General features: G+C 37.3%; 1 protein-coding gene across 8 annotated transcripts in view; it reads left to right on the plus strand.

Moving 5' to 3' along the window:
• Window positions 1–867: 867 nt before the first annotated feature.
• LOC106937846 (tight junction protein ZO-1-like) overlaps window positions 868–18,266 on the plus strand; it is a 46,355-nt gene continuing 28,956 nt past the window's right edge. For 6 of the 8 annotated variants that reach the window (XM_015019563.1, XM_015019565.1, XM_015019569.1 and 3 more), the window contains exon 1: window positions 11,759–11,815. In XM_015019563.1, the coding sequence (XP_014875049.1) occupies window positions 11,774–11,815 (42 nt within the window). In that variant the 5' untranslated portion in view covers window positions 11,759–11,773. Of the gene's footprint in view, window positions 1,434–1,466; window positions 1,780–11,758; window positions 11,816–18,266 lie in introns of those variants that run through there. The other 2 variants (XM_015019566.1, XM_015019567.1) reach the window with 2 other exon arrangements.

The raw sequence follows: 18,266 nt of genomic DNA on the forward strand, positions 1-18,266 counted from the left end.
TTTTGGGTTTGACTTTGACTTCCCTGTCTATCATATGCTGTTATACTCTTGGGCAAGGCCATTTATGAATATGGATATTTAGTGTATGAATGTGTGGCAGCTGGCTGAATGAAAGTAACATAACAAATTGATTGGTCAGTATTACTTTAAAGAGGCTGTGTTAACTTTTCAAATCTTACCACAAATACTCATTTGGATTTAAGTTTGGACATTGACTAGGCCTTTGTAAAGCAAAAATATTTTCTTTTCTAATCTATTCCAGGTCTGGTTGTATGCTGAGGTTTATTCCGCTTGAAGATAAACATTTAGTTTTTATATTCAAGTAAGAATTGCACTACTTTTTTTGATGTTGTAAAAGTTAAAACGTAGCCGTCCAAGAAATTACTCAATTAAGACTAAAAAAATATTTGATAAAGTAACTACTGAGCCACTAATTATAACATCTAATTTTATATTTTTACGTGATGTTATTAGACAGACAAAAATGTATAAAGTTAGGTGCACATCCTGGTATTTTGAAATCAATTAATAGAAATAAATAAATTCAACCAGAAATATATATATATATATATATATATATATATATATATATATTTTTTTTTTTTCAATATAAAAGTAAATTTGGTTTATAAGGATGAAAATGACAACAATTCACATAAGTAACAAAAAACAAATCAGGCAAAAGAAAATTTTTTCTAAATCAGTTTCTTTCTTTCTGTGTCTGGTGAATTTTTGGTTAAAACATTCAATGGGTAGAGAATCAAGAAAATTTACTTAAGTAAAAGTAGCAATATTTCTTAATAAAATTACTCAAGTAAAAATTGTCTTCATTTTTTCCAAAAAGTAAATGTAATTGAGTAAATGTAACTAGTTTACTACCCTTCTCTGCTCATAACATACTGTCAAAACTTGGTGACAGTTTTAACAAATACGTAAAAAAAAGAAAACCATATATTTAATAAAAGTTACATACTGCAGCTTTAAGAGAAATGAGTCCATTCTGTCTGTATGAAATATTCCTTATTAATGGATCTATTGGAATCGATGACATAATGAACAGCCGGTTCCATTCCTCCTTCCACATTGGGAGCGGAGATCATCCATAGATCATTTTTCCTCCATTGTTTTTGCTCTCTGTGGAATGGCGCTCCATGCCGCTGCTTCTGCTGCTGTGGCGATCCTACAATCTGCATCCCTTCCCTGCTCTCTCCCCCGCGAACAAACGGGAATGGTTTCTTCCGAGCCAGCCCGTCACTGTCACCGCGGCGGAGAAGGCAGCCGAAACGCGAGCGCGGAGCGGGGGGTGGAGTGGAGAAGGAAGGCTTCATCCACTGCCTGCCATTGCAGTGCGGCGGCTGCTGCTGCTCTGGAGACCCTTTCCTCCTCTGTGAGACCTCCACAAGCACGCCGCGGACACCATTGCAGTTCCGAAGGTGAATGTTTTTGTTTGTTTTTATGGGTTTCACGGTACCTTTCGGGGCGAACTGGAGCTATTCCCCTTCCTCCCACCTTCCTTCCCTCCGGGTACAACATGCGGGCGATAACGGTCCATAGCAAGCCGAGGTAACTTAGCCACCTCGCGGCTAACTAACTGCATCCGCGCGCTAGCGACCGTTATCCCTCAGTGAAATCACCAGCAGCAGCAGCAACAACAACAACAACCCTCCCTCGGCTGTTTTTAGCTTCGAGCTTCCACGAGGGGGTCATGTTAAGACATAACCTCACCCTCATCCCTGCTGTCATCGCCCTGACTGGCTGTTAAAATAAAAGCGCGTCCAGGTACCGTTAGCGACAGGGAGCTAGCCTAGCCTTCTAGAACAAAATGTCGGCCAGTTAGGGTGCTTGATTTATCCCAAGGAGGGTTGTATAAAAGAGGGGGCAAGAAAATTTATTGGGAGTCGGTGAGAGTGGGAACATGGAGTCAGTCAGCTGCTGGAAACGGGGCTTGTTTCGTGTTTCAGTGTTGAACGGAAGGTGATGCGGTTGCTCACCTTGTTCCGTTATTCAAAACCAATGTGGTTGTTTTGGTTAAGCTAACTATGTTTAATGTGGCATGACTTTCTGGGACATTTCATATCTAATGTCACGTCAGCTTCATGCGGGGTACTGTCACTGTTTGGCTTACCAAGGACAGCTCATTTCCTATATGATGGAAACATTAGCCAGCTGTTATCACCTGTGGAATGCTAACATTCCTAATCTTATTGATATATTTTGTCACTTTGACAGACATAGTTATAATATATCATTAGTCATAACTGGTAATTGTGGCTAGAACTGCTGTCTGCAAACCCCTCAAATGAAAATATTAACATTTAAACATTTAATTTATTGTTTTGCCACACTTATTGTTATTTTATAGTTATCAAAGCTATTTAAATTATGTTAAAATTTATTGTGTGCACACTAACATTTAGTCTAATAGTTCTAGCAGATAATTTATAATGGTACAGGAGGACAAGTGTATAGCTGAGCCATAAATTATCCATGTGCCTGCTATATTTAGATGGAAAATATTTTTTATTCAACCAAGAATTTTGGTTTGTGAAATCAGGCCAGGATGTCTCAGAAGATAATGAAACCAAGTAAAAGGACTATCATTTTTGAGGAAAATTAGTTTTTATTTAGAAAGTCAAGTTGAAATGTATACATACTCCACTCAGTAATCAGCAGAATAAGAAGGATGTGATTTTGATTCACACTTCCTCTCTTCCGACTATTTTGGTGTCCTTGGTCAAGACTTCATTTGGATTTAAAATTATTTCCATTCAACCAGAAGTTTGTGACAGGAAATGAGACAAGCAGCTCTCAAGAGATGAAACCATTTTAAGACTGCATCAGTTTTGATCAGTTTTTTATTTAGGTTTTAATAAAGAATGGCACAAATGAAACCATATATGCACTTCCAAATGAACATCTTTACTGGCATTGGAGAAACCAAACTTTTTTTGTATTTGCTGACCAACTTTCTGAATGTTTGTACTCTTATTTTCAGGATTTATTTATGGTAATAAACTCCAGGCCTTTGAAGTTGGAAGGCCTCTTCACCATCACCTTACTCTTTAGCTCCCTTCACAGTTTAAAGCCAGAGCTCTGTCTGGGCCATCCAAATAATTATTGCCTCCTGTTTAAAGAAATATTGTTGAAGTTCATGCAACATTTTAAATTTAAAACTGCCAGGAGGTTTGAACAACTTTGAGCTCAACTGTAGCTTGATTTAGAAATTCTCCTATTTAGCTGTATATAGAAAGAGAAATTATAGATATTATAACTTTAGACTTAACAACAAAGTGAATTGGTGCAAAACCAATAAATAGCAACAGTTTAGACGGTTTCTTAAATTATAGCTCCAATGCCATTGGAATTTTAATTTGTGCATTATTGCAATGCCAAAGAGCTGTTTGCATGCAGAATTTGGTTAAATAATATATTTTTAGTCTTATATATTACCTGACTGCATGCCTATAATTAATTTGACCAATTGAAAAGTATTTTGCTACTCTTAATGTCAACAACTGATGGAAATTTTACAGAGACTGTAGAAATTTTGGATAATCAAAGGGATAGTTTGATGAAACGGCACAAAAACCAATAAAGAAGACATGAGCACAACTTTCTTCTTCACATAATATAAACAAAAGTGGAGTAGCGTCAGATTTTTGCGGTGGTAGAATGGATGATTTCTCTTTTGTCTTTGGTAAAAGCCATTTTTCCTGCTAACGCTAGTTCGTTTTGGTTCTATCCACCCATAATTCCCAGTGCTATAGTCCGCTTCCTGCTTTTGAAGCAAGAATAAGCCTAGTTTGTTCATTTCAGCTTTATTCCCCCCTTTGACGATACATATTTTAAATAAAATAAATGTTATTTTTTAGTATGACCGATAAAATATAGTTTTACGGTTGGATTTTAGAGCATGTTCATTTTACCACAGGGGTTCATCTGTGTCCACTTGTCCTATCATTATTTTTGCCCTTCAGTGCTAATTATGAAGGCTCTCTTATGCCAACCAATATTCCAGCTACTCTTCTGTGTTGTGGTTGTTCAAATGGCTTCTGGATGCTTTACAGACATCACTGCAAAAACACAAAATTTTACCAAGTAATTTTGGTCTAGTTTCTAGACCAGGGGTGCCCAAAGTTGATCCTCGAGGGCTGGCATCTTGCATGTTTTAGTTTTCTCCCTGGTGGTAGTAACAACCTTTTCAGCTTGTCGATGTTCTGTTTTGGATCCAGGTTCGTTAAACCAGAGCAAATATCTCAGTACCCTTGAAATAAGACAACTTAAAAGTAACTTCTGCAAGATATACAAGCTTGTTTTAAGTCAATGTCTTTATTTGGTTGAAAACATTCTATTTCCACTGGCAGATTATTTACAAGACCATTTTCCCATGTTATAGGTGAAATAATCTACCAATGAAACCAGCACTTTTTCATCAATATTAGGGAATTTATTTAAACAAGCTCAAATATCTTGCTAAAAAGTTACTTATGAGTTAGTTTTGTCTTATTTCAAATGTACTAAGATATTTACAGTAGAAACACAAAAAGTACTTGGTAAGATTTAGTATTTTTACAGTGGTTCTAATGGTTTACAGCAGTCCTCTGTTAGATTTGATACACAAAAAGTCAGTATATTGCACTGAATCTTGCAGGCAGTGTGATTGGTTGAAGTTTGATGATTCACCATTCTCTCCTTCTCAGCATTAGCCCCCCTTCAGGGCCATGACTAAAATGTGTCATCACTAGCATCATGTTTGTAATGCTGCATGAAGCAGCAGCTGGGGATGGTTAATAGATGTGTCAAATGAAGTGAGTGGGGCACACTGCAGATGATATTTGTGGCTGTAATTAGATGTTCTAATTTCTGATTAAGATCCCTCCACCCTCAGCGCTTCAGAAATCATTCTGCTCGCAACGCTGGTTTAGGGAATAATTCAGGTAAATGCGTCACCTGAGAGGAAGAAAATGTATGGCTGCTGAAGGGCACTCAGACATGTTGGCCTGTAAATCATGTTGCCCCAAGCAGCCGTCATCTGAGTCATCGTGGTTTTTGAAGGGCAAAAGGATCTGATATTTTGCCTAGTTCAGATAAATTTGACTGACTGTAGCTTTGGAGTTGTGTGTATTTATAGAAGCTGTCTTGAATGAATGGCTTATCCATTTGCTTGTGACAGCAGATGTCCTAATGAGATGGAAACACTGCGTTAGTGGAGTGTTGATGCATGGGGTCTAAACTTTGCTCTTTTTGTTACTTGTTTATGACGCTTGCAGTACATAAGAATTCATAAGGATTCATAAGAATCTGTTAAGTAATAATACACGACTGATGTGCTTTTCACTTGTTGCTTGTGAATAGATTGAGTGTAGTTTTGTGAAGATCTACAAATCTGCATTGTGTCATCATTGTCTTAGAGCAGGGGTGTCCAAAGTCGGTCCTCGAGGGCCGGCATCCTGCACGTTTTCATTCTCTCCCTGGTGGTAGTAACAATCTTTTCAGCTTGACAGTGTTCCTCTTAGGCCTTCTAACGAGCCGTCATTTGATCCAGGTGCGTTAAACCAGGGAGAGAACTAAAACATGCAGGATGCCGGCCGACTTTGGGCACCCCTGTCTTAGAGAGAGTAGATGTAATGAATAAATTCAACATTAAACATAATGCAAGTTGAATAAACATTTTCAGCCTCCTTTTTAGCATTTGCATTTGGTAGCAGGGTAAACTGACAAAGATAATGCAGTATTTTAATTCCAGAGAGAAAGCCATATAGTTTAAATTGGTAGGTATGGGAAACAATTGTTGGTATTGATATTGGTTATCGAGTTTTAGTGTATCTTAAATTTTGTGGCGGCAGACTGTTTTATGTTGTGTATTCTATGTAGTTTACATTTCTAATTGAATACTGCTAACTAGCTGCTAAAAACCTTTGCTAGCTAGCTTTTTGCATCTATCCTGGGTTAGTGAAAATTTGCCAGTTTGTCTCCCGTATGATGCTACATTCATTCTGTGCAAAAAATCTTGGCACTAACCTTTACAAAATATGCAGTCTCCTTTTGTACATTTTGGTTGTTATACAAGCCTTAAATCCAATTCATATGGTTTTAAATTTCTGTTGGTGAAACCTGCAGAACCAATGCAAGATAAAGGCAAAAGTTTCTGTAATTAAAATGAGGAGAAAATTGTAAAAAGTGGATAAAATGGTTTGTGTGAATGGTTTGGATTTATGCCTTTTATGTGCAGAAAGCACTCCAGTAGTTGGCTAATACTACACATTTCAGTTTTCAGTGCTATTTATTGTGTGTACTTCTGTCATTAATAAATAAGTGTGCACAATTTTACTTTGTTCATTTACTAAATGTATGCCTCATTGGCTCAATTGGGGAAAAAAACCTCTTTTTACAAGTAGTTTTGTCTGCTAAGCCTGTTGTAGTTTTAAAATGGCTGCTCTCTGGGAGAAAATATTGTTAATATTTGCAATTGACAATGGTTTTGATGAAAATAAGGATTGGTATACTGTTTTTCTTTACCTTTTCTACATAATTTGCATTTTAGAAAAAGTGATTCATCTGTACTTTGGCTGCCTTTAAAGGATTACCAAGTGAAGATTTTCCCTCTATGTTTTCTGCACAGTAGATATCTGTGTGTACAAATTGCCATTTTGGCTACGGCTCCTGCAAATACAGAGGATTTGCATGTATAAATCAAGTCCATCATAAATCTTTGTGTGCATGGGGTGTGAAATTATCAGGGTGCGGGCTTTCATCAGTCACATTTCAACATGAACCACCTTTTTATAATGGAACAGAAACATCCTTTATCATTTCTGTTGTTCTTTGGCTCAGTTGTCCTCATTTCCATCACTGTGATGAAGAGGAGGAGGCGGGAAGCAGGTCGGTGCCTCAGCTTATCTCCACATTCCTGCTCTCTTGTGTGGGGCACTGATAACTTCCTCTGTGCTGCTGATTGAGTTCAGGAGCTGATTTCCTGCTTCATGCGCTCAGTTCTCACCGAGGCTCTGCTGCTCAGGATCCCCGACTCCAGAGTCTGGAAATAGACGTTGGTCACTCTGAGCGCTGAAGATTAGACCTGGAATTTAATTTCTGAAAAACACAACTTGCACAGAGTTTTGTGGGCTTTATTTGCCATAGTTTGCAGTAAAATGCACTTTGGGTTTGGCTCCAAATAGCTGACAGACTGAGTAAGCAGTCGTATAATGGATATAAACCAGGGAGCTGCAGCCTCTTTAGAAGTTCGAGAGCTGAATATAAACTCCAGCGTTTAGGAACACCTGCTCTTTGTAGCTGCTCCAGGAATACTTCATCCAAAAGTTGTCTTTAAACGAAATCACAGATTCATTTCACAAAAGATAACTAGTTTTATGTGGCATGTTATGAAATTTTAAATAGTTATTTCTGTGAGTTTCCAAGTTGGACTTTGCCAAATATTATTATTTTTATTTTATTTTATTTTTTGTAATAATTTGTATTCGGTGTAAAAATATTCCAACTGTATACGATTGTTTTTTAATTCCTGTGCAATGGATCCCAATGTTTAACACACAGTAAATACAAAATGTTGTGTTTTCATTAGTAGAATAAATGTTTATGTTTTAAAGAACCTGTTTAGCAATTAATAATCCAGCTCAGATTTCAAACTTTCTGATTCTTTTGGATCTTTGAAATAGAGATTTGGATTGTTGAAATAATCATCAACTAATTTAGTATTAGATTAAGTATTGAGACATTAAAAAGGCAATTTGCTAAAAGTACAACCAAATCAGAGCAGAAATTAAGCCAAAACTGTAAAAAAAATATCTAAACATATATGTATATGTATATATATAAACCCTATTTTTCTGTACATTTGTTCTACCCAGAACTCTTCTAGTGGCACAGTTTTAGCTTCACCTGGTTCAAACTCTTAAAAAATGTTATAAAAATAACCTTTTGCAGTGTGATTATTAATTGTTTAATTTAAAAAAATAGTCAATAAATCAGACTTTCACTGCATTGATGTAAAGTCAAACAGAAAGGACTGAGTTTTTCACATGTTAAAACATGCAGATGTTTCCTTTGCTACAAAAGATCACGCTATGTTGCTGCATCTTAGGCAATAAAATGTTTATTTTCTTACTTAGAGGTGAATTATTTGCATATTTCAATGCATTTCTAATAATTTATATAAAAAACTTAGGTGGTTAAATGAAATATTTACAGAATGTGCCAATTTTTTTAAACAAAAATAATCGATTAGTAAAATAACACTTAGTTGCAGCCCTGCATGCTTGCCCTCTTCTCTCACTCAGAAACCATTTCATAACTACACAGTAACCCAGCTCTCTTCCTTGGTAGTACGGATGTGGGGTATGCAAATGATGCCGTTTCAGCAGTCTTTAGGAACAGTCTCATAAATGTCAGTATTTTATAAGGAGCGATCTGTCAATGACGGGCAGCACTTGAGGTTTAAGTGCACGAGGTTTAGCCGAGTGTGTTTCAGAATAAGCCACCCTGAGTTTTATGTGGCCAACCTTCAGTTCATGTCACCCTCTGCGATAAAGTGCACAATAACTGTTGCCTGTTTGAACTGTATACCATAATACCAGTATAGTGAAATCGCTCTAGATTCATGTACTTCTTCAGCAATGCCTCTGCACTGCTGAACTCTTATTATAACGCTCTTATCTCCTGTTTTTCAAAAGAAGTACTAGAGTTCAAGAATGATTGCATGTGAATTCTTCCGTCTGTTCAGTCATGCAGGATGCTCTTACAAAGAAAACATGCAAGCATTAGTATTGTAAACCAACTCCTGTTCAAATGCAAAGGAAAACAGATAATCCAGAAGTGTTGTGCCACAACGCCCTCTAAGCGCAGAATGTAAGTAAATCTCAAACGGCTGAAGCCTTGTAAGTTGTCCTTGTGACGCCAAATCCTGCTGAGCCGGACCGCAAAGAAGCTCCATCTTTCTGCGCTGCAGCTTTCTGGTGGACAAATTCAAAATGCTTTGTGCAGTCCTGAAAGTGATCTCTTACCGATGCAAAGTTGAGTGACATGTTTATAAAAATCAGCTGATGAAAAAACAGATTTTTAAAAACTCAGCCAGTGTCAGAGGTCATGCACACCAGAGCAACAAGGTTGGGCAAAGACCTGTATCGTGTGCACTGCATGTTAGTGTAACTTTTAAACAAGATCCATTATATTTGACTTGATTTAGATCTTTGGTTACACTTTACAATAAGATGGCTTCTTAGTCTGTAGATATGTTATGAAATCATCCAAACACCTTTATATGTGGGCCTGTCGCAATAAGAAATAAATGTTAATTAGATGATAAATTACAACAGGCTCATTAATTTCTATTTGCATGATTTATTGTTTTTCTCTTTCTACCTAAAACCTGAAGACACCAAACTCAACTAGCCCTTTTTTGAAGTACAGTTTTTTGTACAGAGACTTTATAATTCATTTTATTTGTTATTTCTGTTGTTTTGTTTATTTATTTTGGACATTTAAAATGTCTTCCAGTTCCGGTGTTAAAAATGTCATTTGAGGAGTTTTGGTGTGTTTTTTTAATATATCTTAAATGCATATATTTTGTACAGTTTTATCTTAATTATTGCTCCAAATATGTTCTTTACTTTAGAAAATGGCCATTTTGAGTTTACATACTCCAGTTAGTAATTAATAAATTAGTTGGCGATTACTTCAATATTTTCAATATTCAGTAAATCACGATTAGCCCCATTAATTGTTTCAGTCCAACAAAATAAATGAACATTAGGTGTAAAAATGCCCTTAGGGAACATTAAGAACAAACGGCATCAACGAGTTAAGTTATTGAGAAGTCTAAAACAGCATTAGGTTATAAAACAAAACCTTAAATGCCTCACAGCGTTCTGCTCAATCCATCATCATCAGCAGGAACAGGGAAGCCTGTCAGAGTAATGGAAAGATGGATGGAGCTAAAACTAAGGATGAAACTGGAAGAAAACTTGAGACTGGTTTGATACCAGCAGGACAAAATAACGTAAATACAGCCAGAGCTGCAAGAAAAGCTTCACATGAACGCTTTCGTGTGGAAAGGATTCAGCCACAGTTCAGAGTCTGGTAAGATGTTGAAGCTCTCCATCCCAAATATCTGACTAAACTATTAGTCATTCGACAAAAATTTTAATCAGAGGCCGTAGAAAGTCCAGAAACGTTTCAGTGATTTTTGTTTTTTCCAGATGGAAAATTTTTTATGTTCAGCACAAAGTATATATATTTTTTTAATGTTCAACAAGTTTTACTGAAAATCAGACCTGGATTCATCCAAATCTGCATTTCATTAATGTTATAAAACTAATAAAACCTCAATACAGCAAAAGTTGACAAATAAATAGTGAACCAAATCCTGTTCTTGTTTCTAAGAATAGACAAGAACAATTTTATTTAAAAAAATTATTTTGTGGCCATACTGCACTTCACACATGACCGTTTGGGCCCAGGAGACAAAAAGTTGCCAATCGCACTTTTTAGATTTCTACTTCTATAAAAACATGATATTTTCCTTCCTATGAGTTTATCACACAAGATCCCAACTAAATGTGTTGAAGTTTAGTGTTCAGGTGACAAACTGTGAAAGCTTTGAAAGAAAGTGTAATTAACTTTTCTCACTTTGACTTTCCACATTGCTCTACAGTTTAATCGTGCTTTCCTTTTGCAAACTTAAACAGTTTTTATATATAACTTTAGTGATACATCACATATTAATGTTATGTTTTTCTTTTAACTCATTAAAACTGTTGTCTTCATCAATAACTGACATCTGTCAGATTTAGCTCCAGTTTCATCCATCCAACTAGTTGATTTGTCATCTGAATCAGTTGCCGCAGTACTTTTTCAAGAGGTTGCTCTTTCTAACTAAATCTTGATGACTTGCAGTATTTTATTTTTTGTACCAACTTTTATTTCTTTTGAAAGTAAAATGACCTGTGGTTAAACACAATCTCCCAGTGATGCTAAAATAAGTTTAAAAACGTTTCAGACGACTCCTCCTTAGCGTTGTTCTGGTCCGTTTGCTGTGTTGTGGGGAGGGTTTCTTTATAGAACCATTTGTCCACCTTATTTACAATGAGTCAGGCATTTAAGGTCAGATTAAGTGATGGTTTCACTTTTATTTTGCTTCAGTCGGAAAGTGATTTATTTATGAATAGGGTCTGATTACTGACCATAAAGCTGTGCATTCTTTGCAAAGTGTCCTTTACAATATTTCCTTAATTCATGCATGTGTTGCAGCACAAATGAGGAAGAGGAGGAGGACGAGGATAGTGATAACTACACATTTTGAGCCACATGGTGGATCGGTTCGGCCCGGCAGCGTGAGGGTTAAGTCCGATACAGCAGTTTACACTGCGGATGGATTTTCGCTAGTACAGAGGAGTCCCAGGCTGTAGCGGAACTGCAGATCCCTCACAGATTGTTGCCAAGCTGGAGGGGATTTTTGATCCCTTGAGCGTGGAAGAGCAGAGTTTGAGGGAGCAAAGCGTTTGCGGGAGAGATGCCGGGTAAGAACGCAGACCCGTGCGGGACGCAGGAACTGCCAGGGAGTCGCTGTTGGGCGTGTTTCATAACCTCTCACCTGTGCTCGTAAATCCATCCAGTGGCTTTTTTTTTTTTTTGAGCTAAGGAAAGGGAGAAGGAAGGTGGGGGTCAGTCCCTCCCAGCACTGATTGGTGTGGTCATGCGCTGCTGCTGATGTGCGTCTGCTGGAATCTCCTGCTGGATTTACAAAAGGAGTAGCTAGATGCTGAGGACTCTTTTGTCTGTTGTTTGTAATGACCCGAACGTAAGTACCCCCTCGCCTTCCGCATGCAACGCCTTAGTATGAAGTCGAAGATGACGACTCGCCTACGTCATTGTAGCTTTCACTGTTTTTAGTGATTCACAGTGTACTTTCACGTCAGCCTGATTTCCTCGTCTTGACCTTGGTACAGACATTGCTGCGTCCTCGTGTAGAACTGCAGTACAATGTCTTTCCATGATGTTGCATGTGCAGATTGTCACTTTTCTCTCAGGGGACCCCCCCACCGCCCCGCTGTGACTAGAGGGAAGGTATGAGCCCTCATTAGCATTTGGCTACGTTCTCAGACAGAAGCAGCAGAGTTTCAGCAGTTGTCAGCACTTTGCAGCACATCGATTTCACTTTCTGAAGTGATCAATCATCTTATTTTCTTTTATTGCCTCACTGCCAGCAGCCGTGCTGGAACGTAGTCCTGTTGTCATCCGTCTCTGGTCGCAGTGGAAGTTGAACAGGGTTGAGGAGAAAAGTTGTTTTGACTGAGCAATTTGTTTATTACCTCTGTAGCCATTTGCATCATGCCCGTTGCTGGTTAGCACATACATTTTGATCGTCATGTGAATATTTTTCTGTAATATTAACCATGTTTTAGTATGAACATCATCTGCACTGGGACTCTAGATATTTTCTGAGCAGCTCTTGCCTCCGTTTGTCTCGTCAAATGGGGCCCAGCCATACAGTGAATGTTTTTCCTTTGCCATATTGCATCATTTGTTTCAGTCAGGCCGTTGCTATTCCATACAACGAGATCTTATTAAATGTTCTGCAGTGTTCATGCTGCAAGTTTGCCTTAAATCACTCTGTTGCTGCATCACAATGGCAGAATTAATGAGAGCTATTTTTAGCCGGTCCGTTCCCAGAGCGCTGTGAATTGAATAAGACTCAGCCGTACCTCTAAACCATACTACAGCAAAAAAAAAAAAAAAGAATGTAATCTTTGTCAGAGCATTCAGCAGCCCACCAAATTGCCTCCCAGCCCTTGGTAGATGAAATGTTATTTAGTTTTTTTCCCTAAGTGAGTTGAGGGAGACTGCGCTCTGTAATTTTAATGAGACTTTTAACCGAATGCAGGATTAAAAAGCATCTTTTTTATCTGCTGTGCTGGACTGTGATGACAAAGCAGTGATCTTCGTGGTTGTGTGCATTAACATTCACCTGTATCAGACAAAGTCTTACAGTTGATTTGACAGTGTGAGAAGTTATGCTTTTCAGGAGAATATAATTAACCATCATCTTGGTTTTGAGGTGCTCTTAAAGTTTCTGTCATCATAGCAGCTCCAGTAATTGGAGGGATTTTCTTATGTCTGCACTTTAACAGAGTTTATACGCAGTAAACAGACACAGGTTCAAGTCAATGTTGATTTCTCTTGAAGAAATGTAATTAGCAGCATTCAGGATGCATGTTTATTGCTTTCCTCCCATGAGAGGTCATTAAATATGCATTTGTATATGCATATTTATGCTAAGGACATGCTGCTGTGTGAAAACAGTTGTTTTAAAGTTTCATTATCATTTAAAGAGAGACACAAATGTGACATTTAAGCCAGTTTTAACACATTATTCTGGTGATTAGCCCAACTAGAGTGGCTAGCTTTGCTAAATCAAAGCTTTGAGCTGCTTTTGTTTATGTTTGCCCTTCTTATTATCTCCCCACAGTGTCTCTATGCAGCCTGAACGTTATGCAGATCCTTGCTTCCTTTAATTTATGCACCTCTCTGATTCTGATAGTGACTAACTTTGACTCAGTAACCCTCACTACTTCTACACCAAACAGTGTCTAAAATCAAGCCCTTAAAATAAATCCATTAGAAAAGTGTAAGTAATGTCAGGTTTTAAATTTTGTTGTCAGGACTGTTTTATCTCGTATTCTATGTAGTTTAGTTTTTTTATATATAATATACCCTTCCTAGGCATCTAGCTAGCTTTTTATATCTATCATTGGTATGAGTAAATCTACGGCCAATTGGCAGTACGACCTTCGTTTTTGCCACTGGATGCTACGGTCATTCTGTTTGAAAAAGATGATCTATAGAAGGAGAATTAATTTTTTTATATATATATTTCTTGAATTAGATTCATAATGGTCTTAAAAAGTTTTAAATTTGAGTTGGTGAAGCATGCAGAAACCATGCATGGGGTTCACTGTACTTTGGTAGAGGTGCAAAATAAATTTATCTTGCACTACCTTTGACATAAATGCATATTGGGTAGCTGTTTTCAACTACCTGATGTATGTCAGTAATACATTTGCCAATGCTGTTGGTAAGAGCACAAGAGACACTAATTCATATGTTTGCAGCTACTTCTCTTGCTCCAGCAAAACCGAGTTTATTCTTGGCTGCGTACAACATGACGAAGAGTTGTTTTTTTTTCTTCTGGTTTTTGATGGTTTGTTTTGTCAGACGGTTCTTGGAAGATTTGAAGCCAACATCCTTTCATGCAGACAAAGTGTCTGCTACAAGATATGCTGATGCTGTTTGGTATGTTTGATTTATAACCCAATAAAATGGCAATGAAAGTAGGGGGAACTACCATCATGCATTGTTCAGGACAACAGTTGGTTGCCATGGAGATTAAAATGGTAGACCAGGGATGCCCAAAGTCAGTCCTGGAGGGCCGGCATCCTGCATGTTTTAGTTCTCTCCCTCAACGTTTTCAGCTTGCCAATGTTCTTTTTAGACCTTCTAACAAGCCATCATTGGATCCAGGTGCGTTAAACCAGGGAGAGAACTAAAACATGCAGGATGCCGGGCCTCCAGGACCGACTTTGGGTTCCACTGTGGTAGACAGACATTATCTATGATGTTTTAGAAAACATTTTGTTTTCTAAAACATCTAAAAGACCGGAACCACTGTGGTAGCAGACATTATCTGTGACGTTTTAGAAAACACTTTGTTTTCTAAAACATCTAAAAGACCGGAACCGCTGTGGTAGCAGACATTATCTGTGACGTTTTAGAAAACTCCCAGCTTGTGGGTCAAGACATGTGATTCTGCTTCCCTCCCAAATGTTCTTTGGTTTCCTGCATAGAAAAGGAAGGAGTTACTTTATCAAAAAAAATTCCCAGATGTAATAAAATATAATTTAATGTCACTGTATGCTTATGTAATTTCAATAAATTACATGTTGGTTTAATGTTTTCCTTCAATAAGTATGTAAACAAAACCATGTTATTGCATGTTGCTTGTTTTCTTTGTATCTATTCTGTTATTTTATTAAGCATCTATGCTAATTGTTTTGCCATAGGAAAAGGCTTTTTCAGCCATAATCACTATCACAATTTACTTTTTAAATTTTTGGTTTTTGTCATTTGACCCAACACAGTCCCTCTTGACCAGTTCGTTCCTCCATCCTGGAGCATGTTGTCCATCTGTGTTGTAATGCTGGCAGCTGAGAGTTCGGTGGTTGTAATCCCCCGAAGCATGACCCAACCAACATGGTGGCTGCCAGTTCTGGCTCTGGCATGTGGCATGAAGCATTTTCTTGGCTCGGGTTGTTTGTATCTAAAGGGTGCACACTGCCATTTTCACCAAAATTCACTTGCGATAGTGGACAATCTCTTCCTGATAGTTACTTGGATGGGAATCCAAGCAATGCTGCTTAAATGTTAGGTATAAAGTAAAAGTGAAAAGTATTGTTTTGTCTGTAAATGTGGCTGGGTTGTTTCAAGACCTCCCACGTTTGAAAGGAGCCTTCAGACATGTCCTGAAAATGTCAGGCTACTCGAGCAATGCCACATTGGTCCCCTGTGTTACCAGAGCAACAAGCTGAGCAATTACATCCCTGAACTGAAAGATGTGTGCAGGAGAAAGGTAAACACAACACAAGGGAATCTGCACAGCAGGAACAAATATGTTGCTTTTTATTATTCTTTACCTCTTGATTCGAATATAATTGGTCAGACATGGTTCACATTCTATTATAAAGTAAATAAATCACTGCATGGAGTTAAAAAATATATTTTATTTTGCTTTTGTTGAGTTCAGTAACAGTAAACAAAATGAGTCAGCTTTAGATTGATTCAGCTCTAAATACAGGGTTTCCTCTGCATGTAATTGATTGTGTCGCATGGCAAAATAAAAGCTGTCATTTTTTTAAAATTGTTTTTTAATATATGTTCTACGTTCCCCCAGAAAACTTGCTAAGCCCAGTGGTTGGGTGCTAGTGCGGTCATTCATCCAGCGGCCCGCCGTGTTTTTGAGTTAAAAACTGTTTAAAGTTGACAGGAAACTTTAAAATATCACCTGATAATTATGCGTTATTGGAAGATTAATACCTGAACACCAACTTTAAAGTCTTAAAAATGCAAACATTAAAAAAAAATGTAAATAAATGAGCGATGCTTAGCCTCGTGGGGGCACAAGTAAAGCCTGGTGGCCCGCCAGGCTTATAGTACACTGGGGGAAATCCTGATGTTAAAAATATGTAAATAGACACATTGCAATTATTAAAGCAGTTAAAAAGTTAAACAAACTCAATAATTTCCATTTACGTGATTTATCATTTTTCTATTTGAAAAATTGGATGTTAAAAATCTTCAGTGTGTTGTTTTTGTTTCAACTATCCTTTTTTTTAGGATAGTTTTGTTTAGAAAAACTTCATAATTCATTTTATTTGTTTTTTTAATGTATTTTGGATATTTTAAATGTCTTCCAGTTCCCGTGTTAAATGTTCATTAGGATTTAAAGTTTACTGACCTTTGAGAATGTGTTCTTACATTATTATGTCATTACCTTTATACTTACTACTTGAAAATGGTCTCAAAATGGCAATATTACCATTTATCGCAATAACGTCAATTTATCATCCAGTAAAACTGACTGAAATTGGCTTAAATGTAAAGCATATACATATATGTGTGCAAACATGTACTAATCAAAATCAGAGTTTGAAATTAATTTAAATATCATAAAATGTTAACATTTACTTTATTTTTATAAACAAACGCCGCCAGCTCCTGCCTGTCTGGCTACTGTGTGCTGCGCTGCTTTCAGGAGTGAAGTAAGACTAGTCCGAAGTAGAGGGAGAGAAAAAGCTGAAGAAATGGTACCTAGAGAAGTTTAGGTTAAAAGCATTTTAAGTTCAAGTCTGTGAAAGTGAATGTTGTAAAAGAATGTTGCATTTGAACACTAATGTAGTTAATAAATATAGTTTCACCTTTATGTGTCTCCCCTGTCATGCCACCACCACTGTTTTAAAAGAAATCCTAGAGGAAACCCTGAAATATGATCAGTGCATGATCTGTTTAGCTTTTGCACAATGCCAAAAAGATCCAGGTGTAAATCCCAGTGGTTTAAACCTTCCCCAAAAATCCTTGTTGGTATTCAGGAATTGTTCTTCCATGTTTCCTATTTGCTCTCCATTCTGTTTAAAAGATCAAAAGGAGTCGTCTCGTTCGAACTTTTGTTCCTCCCTCCCCCTTCGCTTTGTGTTTGTAACACCATCAGCTGCTATCCGGGTTTGTGGTTGATGCTGCCAAGCTGGCGACGTCTGGGGCCACTTTTGGCAATTTACTAAGCTGCCTGTGTTCCCAGACGCCAGCTGATGTTTGGCATTTGGCCGACAGGTCGTAACAGACGCAGAGATGATGTGCTGAAGGAGGCTCTGTTGGTCAAACAAAAAAACAGCTCACAATCACAGACCTAAACTTTCCTATTCCTACATGCACACTGCAAAAACACAAAATCTTACCAAGTATTTTTGGACTAATTTCTACTGTAAATGTCTTAGTTTTGCCTTATTTCAAAAGTACTAACTTATAAATAACCTTTCACCAAGATATAGGAGCTTGTTTTAAGTCAATGATTCCTTTATATTGATGAAAAAGTACCAGAGATTTGCACCTTTCTAGAAAGTAAACCAAAAATAAGTCAGATTTTGTGTTTTTGCAGTGTAGTCATTTCTAATTACCCTTGTAGTTATCATAGGGTTTGTTTTTAAAACATGGATAGAAACATTAAATAGGTCATTTTTCCTGTTTTATCTCCTCTGACGGGTCGATCAGCAGGACAGATTCTGTTTGTGTTTCTTTGTATGAACTCAGAGAAAAGCATAGTGCATCAAAAAAGAATTATCTTTTAATTTCTTTTATTTTGGACTCAAAAAGAAGCTGCTCAGTGTATTGAATTGCTGCTGTCAATGTGTGCTGCATCTCGATGCCAAAAGACTGCTTTAGATGCAAAATCTGGTGGGCTGTTATATTTCATGCACAAAGCATTCACGTTACTTGCCAATAAAATATATTTTGGGCGTCTACTGACCTTTATGTGCTTCATAAATCCTCGCAAATTGATCCCTGTGCTTGAGCTTCCTCACATTTTGTTGCACAAAGTGAAATCTTGGGTTTTTCTGTGTGGAGAATTGTTCTAAAAGTCGTAATCTAACGCATGAAGCTTACAGGGTTTATCAGATTAGATGTAGTGGAGCGAGCAGAAATCT

This window comes from Poecilia latipinna, unplaced genomic scaffold (assembly GCF_001443285.1).
Source record: "Poecilia latipinna isolate Pla-1442-1.1 unplaced genomic scaffold, P_latipinna-1.0 Scaffold2448, whole genome shotgun sequence".
Lineage (NCBI taxonomy): Eukaryota > Metazoa > Chordata > Actinopteri > Cyprinodontiformes > Poeciliidae > Poecilia > Poecilia latipinna.